We start from the raw sequence: 7,820 nt of genomic DNA on the forward strand, positions 1-7,820 counted from the left end.
TGAAATCTTAATTACTTACTGCTACGAGTATCTCTAAACTCTGGGAAGGTTTTGGTCGGCCCGCAGAGTTAGTTTACGTCTCACACATGGGCCGCTACCACAGTGCTTTTGCTTGACATCAGATGGTAGGGCGAAAAACATCGAGATTTAACCTGCTGAGGCTGTTACCGTCACTATGTTGAAGTCTAAAACCTTCGTAAAGAAGACGCGGTCGGGCGGGGTGCTGAAGATAGTGCGCGAGCATTATCTGAGAGATGATATTTGGTGCGGAAGCGAAGTTTGCACTGAATGCAAACAGGAGTCCACGGTGCTGCAGAAAGACGCGTGTATTGAGAGCAATCTCTGCTCTTATCCTCACTATCTGATCCCTGACACCAACGTGGTTCTGCATCAGGTAAGAAAAACACCACTTACCTTAGATATCTAATGTAATATATGTATATCTAGATTCATACATGTGCTCAAACAAGTGAGACAGGGAGTCTGATGACATCTGGACACACTTCTTCATCTTTCATTGATTTATTTTCAAAAACTAGCATGAAACATCATGTATTGTGATGATGGGCGTGAGCTTCAAAGTAGGGTTGCAGATATTATGATATTTGTTGATGAATGAACACCACTAATGTTGGTTATTAGACTGTTCATATTCTGATGTTCACACAACTCCATATTCTGCTGTGTGTGTCTATGCATAATTATTATATCAATAATATAAAAAAATATATAAATGAAGGTGATGGTAATTTAAGGCAAATATAATAACCCAGCCATGATTTATATTTTTTACAGAGTCAAACTCATAACATAACAGAGATGATTGTCTTCCACCTCATGTTTACATGTTCTGTGTTCTGCAGATCGATCTGTTGGAGGATCCTGTGATCCGCAATGTGATCATCCTTCAGACTGTGCTGCAGGAGGTTCGCCACCGCAGTGCTCCAGTGTACAAGCGTTTGAAGGACATCATCCATGAGAAAGACAAACACTTTTACACCTTTACCAACGAACACCACAAGTATGAACACACCACCGACTTATTACTGCACTTCAGCAACCATTGAATGATAGTAAAATATGACAAGTAATGGGTAATCAGTGAGGAACTGTTCTGGTTGGTTGAAGTTTCATTCTCCCTCACATATTACTCCTCTTATAAGACCTCTTCTCATATACATTTGTGCTTGTCGCCCTTATAAGTGTACCCTTAATGTTTCTGTTCCTCCAGAGAGACATTCATTGAACGTGAACCAGGGGAAAGCGCCAATGACCGTAATGACCGGGCAATCCGCGTGGCAGCCAAGTGGTACAGCCAGCACTTTAAGAAGTTTGAGTCCCAGACTGATGGACTCAAGGTGGTCCTCCTGACCAATGACCAGGGGAACAAGCAGAAGGCGGAGGAGAGCGGGCAGCTGGTGTACAAATGTAATTTGTTCCTGAGGAGTTCAAACTTCTGTGCATCAAGAAAGTTGCACAAAAGCAAAAGCATTTTCACTTTTTTACACACATTTATTCTCTTCTGCCCTAGTTGAAGAGTATATCAAGAGTCTGATTGCAAACCCTGAGCTTGTGGATCATCTGGCGTTGTCCAATGATGAAAAGGTAAACACACACACACACATTTTAAGATGTGAAATTATAGAAGTAAAAGCTATTTCTTAACTAAAGTCAAGTGTGATTCTATGGAGAATCATCTGTACCTCCATCTCCTATTCACACACATTGCCTCTTTCATTTTCTGTTTTTCTTCTAACCGATGATTACTTTTTCTTTCCTCCTGAAGAATGAGGTCACGAGCAGTAAGGTGCTGTTCCCAGAGCACCTTCCTCTGTCCAGGATCCAAGCAGGAATTAAGGGCGGTACCTTCCTCCAGGGCACCTTCAGAGCCAGCAGAGACAACTATCTGGAAGCCACAGTCTTTGTCCAGGGCGAGGGGGAGGAAAGCACAGAGGTGTGTGTTTGTTTGTACATTCTGTCTGTAAATGCAGTGTCATAAAATTTGAACAATTATCCCAAATCTAAGAAAGAGAAAAAAGATTGCAGAGTAGACCCCATCAGGTTTTGGGTGAAAGTTTGTTTCATGTAAGAGGATTTGCATCAAATGTATTGGCTGTCAAAGATAGTAGAGTGCATGCATATATAAAAAGCATTGTTCCCTCTGTTTGCTGCCAGGTTCTCATTCAGGGTCTGCAGAACCTCAACAGAGCGGTGTACCAAGACGTGGTCGCTGTTCAGCTGCTGCCGCGGAATCAGTGGGTGGCGCCCTCCTCAGTTGTTCTGCAGGATGAAGGCAAAGCAAAGGATGATGATGCTGAAGAAGAAGAGGAGGAAAAAGCAGTGAGTTGGGGTTTAATTGAGATGTACAATATGTAGCATTTTGCTACTTTGAAATCCACATGAGCATGCTGAAGGTCTCTTCTTGTCCTTCCTGTTCTTGTGTCTGAGCAGCTGAAGTTGTCGGCCGCTGAGGCAGCCAGGAAACCCACCGGTAAAGTAGTGGGAATCATCAAGAGGAACTGGAGGCCTTTCTGCGGCATGCTCAATGTCTCCCAGATTAAAGAGGTGAGTCAAGACAACTGTTGTCTACACAGACGACTATTTGTCTTAAATTTTTGTTTATTTTTGCCTGGTTTAAAGATTTAAAGCTGTCCTCGAAAACTGTTATGAGTTTGACTCACTCCACTCTTCACTCTGCTGACATCCGGTCAGAGATGGAGGACTCTCAAAAATGCTTGAGCAGGGATTCTGTCCTTTCTGCCGCAGCATCCCATAATAAACTACCTCGTTGATGCTGTTATATGGACTATAAAGACTATAAATCTATAAATCTCTGCACACTGTGTAATGTACAAACAGTTCAGCACTTCCCTGTCTCTTACTGATCATCCAATTTCTTCTTTCTTCATTCAGTCCACCCGCCACCTCTTCACCCCAGCAGACCGCCGCGTCCCGCGCATTCGCATCGAAACACGCCAGGCCGCCGCTCTGGTCGGCCAGAGGATCATGGTGGCCATCGACGGCTGGCCCAAAAACTCCAGATATCCAAATGTGAGTTGGTACTTCCTCAGACTCTCAAAACTTTTTGAACTCAGATACCTGGTTTTCATTCATTTTCAAAGCCCTGTCACAGTTATTTCCTCCTTATTTATCATCTCTGTTAATTCTGAAATCACAAAACATTGGTACTTGCTCACAGAACTGGTTGTTGCTTTATTATATTCCATATGTCAGAACTGAGCTGGGTAATATGTCCTTCTCCCACAACACACCTCACACATGCAACAATCTGCAGAAAATCTTAAAGTTAGAATCTCTCCCATCAGTACAACAGTTCAAAATCCTCGTCTCAAACCTGGTTTCACTGGATTGTAATTGTTTTAATTGTACTTAATAATAATTGTTTGACTGTGTTCACTGTTCTTACCTGTTTTCTAATGGTTTTTAAATGTAAATTCTTGTTCTTCTTTGCTGTATTTGTTTTTCTCTCGACACCATTGTAAATGAGGACCTTCCTCAATGGTCTACGAGAATAAATAAAATTGAATTGCTCTTCTTCGGAATGTTTAGCACATTTCCCTGTCAAGATATGTAGAAATGAGCACAAAAATACAAACATTTTGTCCACAGTCAGATGTAATGTTTTTTTCCTCTTTGTTAGGGTCACTTTGTGCGCAGTCTGGGCAGTGCAGGAGAGAAGGACACGGAGCAGGAGGTTCTGCTGCTGGAGCATGACGTCCCCCATCAGGCTTTCTCTCAGGCTGTGCTCAGTTTCCTGCCCAAGATGCCGTGGGCCATCACACCAGAGGTAACACAGAAAAACTCTGCTTTGTCAAGTATTTATCACTAAAACTGTTAGTGTATCATTTGAATGCACATACTGCATGCATACTATAGGTCCATGTGTGCAGTATATTAATGTGGATGTGTGGTACAGGACATGGAGAAGAGGGAGGACCTGAGGCAGCTCACAGTCTGCAGCGTGGATCCTCCAGGATGTACAGACATAGACGATGCTCTGCATTGTAGAGAGCTGGAAAATGGAAACCTTGAGGTACACAAACTCTACACAAACATGATTATGTAACAGTACCAGTTATTAGTGCGTACAGTTTATGTGAGTGCCCCTTTGTTTGCTGTAGGTTGGGGTCCACATCGCCGATGTCAGTCACTTCATCAGACCTGGCAACGCTATGGACAAAGAGGCTGCCAACCGTGGAACCACAGTCTACCTGTGTGGCAAGGTGAGGAGACACAGACACACACAGTTGAATCCTAACGTTTTGTCTTCATCCGAATGATGAACTTCATTGTAAGCTTAAATTCACTGCAAATTGCATCTGTTTTGATGTTGTGTCCAACAGAGGATAGACATGGTTCCCGAGCTGCTCAGCTCCAACCTTTGTTCTCTACGCTCCAATGTGGAGAGGTGAGGACTGAACTACAAACACAAATTCACACGCACAATACATGTTCAATAATCAGTGTTTTAAGTGCTCCAGCTCTCCTCAACATGTTTTACACTTAAACATCAACCTAAATTATTTCTATATAGCTATTTTTGTAATTTCTTGATATTTTAAGGTCGTCTTTGACTCTGGTTTCTTTTATTCTCTAGGCTGGCTTTCTCATGTATCTGGGAGATGAACCACAAGGCTGAAATCCTGAAGACACGGTTCACAAAAAGTGTCATTAACTCCAAGGTACAGTACCAACATTCACACATACATGCATGTACTGCACATTGATACCAGATATATCAATATAAATTCATAACATTCTCATTTCCTCTTTATTTTCCCCTCTATCATGTGACCTGGTGCAGGCGTCTCTGACCTATGCCGAGGCTCAGATGAGAATCGATGACACCGCTAAGAATGACGATATCACCAACAGCCTGCGGGGTCTCAACAAACTCGCTAAAATCCTCAAGAGGCAGAGGATAGAAAAGGGGTGGGGACAGCAGTCGATGCCTTAGGCAAAAAAAAAGCTATTAACATGTGTTTTTATTATGTGTCTATACATATTTATATTTAAATCAGCGGTATCATGAAACATACTGTATATCACATTCTATGTTCAATGTCCCTCAGGGCTTTGACGCTGTCATCCTTAGAGGTCCGTTTCCACATAGACAGTGAAACCCACGACCCCATCGACCTCCAGACCAAAGAGCTCATGTAGGTAACTTCAAAAAGGAGCTCTCTGCTGAATCCTTTTTGAAATCCTTTTCTCTATTAAATCACAGTTTTTGTCAGTGCATTTCATTTTGTCATACTGTGTCGTTGTGGTCATGCCGTATCTAAATAAACTCGTCTCTTGGCCATCAGGGAGACGAACTCCATGGTGGAGGAGTTCATGTTGTTGGCCAATATTTCAGTTGCCCAGAAGATTTACGACGAGTTCTCAGAGTGCGCTATGCTGAGGAAACATCCAGCACCACCTCCATCTAACTATGACATCCTGCTTAAGGCTGCAAAGTCCAAGGTGAGTGAGTGAAGACAGATGGTCCTGCAGAAAAAGCTGCTTTGGTTTTCAAAGGAAACGCTTATTTAATTCATTAGCTCTGTTCTGAAAAGAGGATGTTGTTACGTAATTTAAAGTGACTTCTGACACACATAATTAGGATGAATGTACTTAGACGAGATGCTTTACAGATGGATTGTACAAAGCAATTTGCAGGCACAGAAGCAAGCAACCCGGTAAATCAGTGGTTCCTAACCTGGGCGGTCAGAGACCACAAGGATGTATGAATGTTCACAGTGTGATTAAAGATTAAACTATAGTTTATGTATATGTGATCTAAATTTCCTCTTCATACCTTCAAAGCAAGTAGACATTATTAGCATTAAGAAAGTGATAAAAAAAAGGTCAGCAAATACATCTATATGTAAATAAATATGCGTACAGAGCTTGATATGTACTATGTTGTTATGCATTTATGAATATAATTCCTCAATATAACTCTATAATGATAATAATAATGCTCTAAGTATGTTAATTGTGTGAAAACTGTTGTTTCTGTTTCTTGTCAGGCTGTGGAGATCCACACAGATTCAGCCAAGGCCCTGGCTGACTCTCTGGACGTGGCCAAGGTGGACGGCTTCCCGTACTTTAACACGCTACTGCGCATCTTGGCCACTCGCTGCATGATGCAGGCTGTCTATTTTTGTTCTGGCATGGACAGCGATTTCCACCACTACGGCCTTGCTTCACCCATTTATACACACTTCACATCACCTATCAGGAGGTATGAAAAGAGATCTTGGCTAAATATGTGGGGTCCGGTATTTGTAATTGGGGCAAAAATTGCTCAAAGTAACACACTTTTTTTCCTCAAATGTTCTCCTTGTCTAAACCTCTCCCTTCATCCTCCCTCTTTTGTCCATCTGCTCTCCTACACAGGTACGCAGATATAATAGTCCACCGCCTCCTGGCAGTGGCCATAGGAGCAGACAGCACCTACCCAGATCTGATGGATAAACACAAGCAGTCAGCCCTCTGCAACAACCTCAACTACAGACACAAAATGTCTCAGTATGCTCAGAGAGCATCTGTAGCCTTCCACACACAGGTAAAACACATGTGGACTCACTGGTGTGATGTACTGTATGTTTGGGGGCTTTTTGCAGTCATTAACCACTGTGATATAGATTTGACTGACATCTAGATCATTTACTGCAAATTCATGCTGGTAATACAAATCATCTCTTTGCAGCTGTTCTTCAAGAGCCGAGGTATTCTTAATGAAGACGGATTCGTTCTGTTTGTGCGGAAGAACGCGATCATCGTTCTCATCCCCAAGTTTGGCCTGGAAGGAACGGTCTTCTTTGACTCCAAAGACAAAACCGGCCCGAACCTTGTTTTTGATGAAGAGGTATAAACACTAAAGCACTTGATTGATTTTAACTCATTTTACAGAGAGAAAGAGGAACAGTGTTTAAATGTTTCCTCTGTATGTGTTCAGGGTCCCAGTCTCCAAGTGGAGCAGCACACCTTCCACATATTTGACAAGGTGAAGGTCACCATCAGCCTGGACGACTCCAACATTCAGCACCAGAAGATCCGCATGGCTCTGATTGACCCTGTGGTAAGGACCGACTCAAGTGGACATGGGTTTTACTTATTAACTACTAGCTTCATCTCTGGTACCATTACGGATACCGTTACCATGCTTCAGATGATCAATTGTTGTATTTAAGACTATTTTTAAAGGAAAAGCATAGTTTGTCTTACTTACAAAATTCATCAAGATTACCTTGCATAACATTTCTTCCATCTGCTTCTGGATTTTGTTAAAGTAATTTGTCTTTATTTCAGATTCCTGGCGTGAGTGTTCCAGCGCCAGACGCTGAACCACAGGCCAAGAAACCAAAACTGGACCGCTGACACAGGAAGCAACCTGAGAAACTCACCACAACCATCAACTGATCTTCCACATGTAGAAATCCTACAAGTCTACAACAACAGAGCCAGATTGGACTCTTTTGATGAAAGGACACAATTTACTGTTATAGTTAGAGCAAGTATTTTAATACATCTACCACAGTGAAACCACTCTGCTCTTACATTTGTCATATATCAATTAAAACACTTGTGATATCACATAGAAGTTACAGATGTAGTATAACATGTCCATTGACCAACAGTGAACTATTAAAGCGTTTGTTTTTACATATATGGTTCTTGGCGTTTTGTTAATACATCCAATGAAATAATTTAGCCCTACTAAATAAAAATCTTTACCTTAATCAAGCTTAATAATGCTGAAAGGATGTCTGCTGCATATTCGCTGACATTTTGGTGAAATATAATTTCAA

At 41.9% G+C, this 7,820-nt stretch overlaps 1 protein-coding gene across 1 annotated transcript; it reads left to right on the top strand.

The window, feature by feature from the left end:
* Positions 1 to 106: 106 nt before the first annotated feature.
* dis3 (DIS3 exosome endoribonuclease and 3'-5' exoribonuclease) lies at positions 107 to 7,574 on the top strand. The gene is made up of 21 exons (XM_083988251.1): positions 107 to 394; positions 864 to 1,021; positions 1,232 to 1,428; positions 1,532 to 1,605; positions 1,787 to 1,954; positions 2,176 to 2,340; positions 2,452 to 2,565; positions 2,914 to 3,051; positions 3,662 to 3,808; positions 3,938 to 4,054; positions 4,143 to 4,244; positions 4,365 to 4,429; positions 4,619 to 4,703; positions 4,826 to 4,953; positions 5,094 to 5,180; positions 5,331 to 5,487; positions 6,036 to 6,250; positions 6,406 to 6,574; positions 6,719 to 6,877; positions 6,968 to 7,090; positions 7,321 to 7,574. Exons 1-21 carry the CDS (start codon positions 176 to 178, stop codon positions 7,387 to 7,389), a joined length of 2,856 nt encoding a protein of 951 aa, XP_083844377.1. The 5' UTR covers positions 107 to 175; the 3' UTR covers positions 7,390 to 7,574.
* Positions 7,575 to 7,820: the final 246 nt, after the last annotated feature.

The sequence above is a fragment of the Trachurus trachurus genome, assembly GCF_905171665.1.
Source record: "Trachurus trachurus genome assembly, chromosome: 15".
NCBI lineage: Eukaryota > Metazoa > Chordata > Actinopteri > Carangiformes > Carangidae > Trachurus > Trachurus trachurus.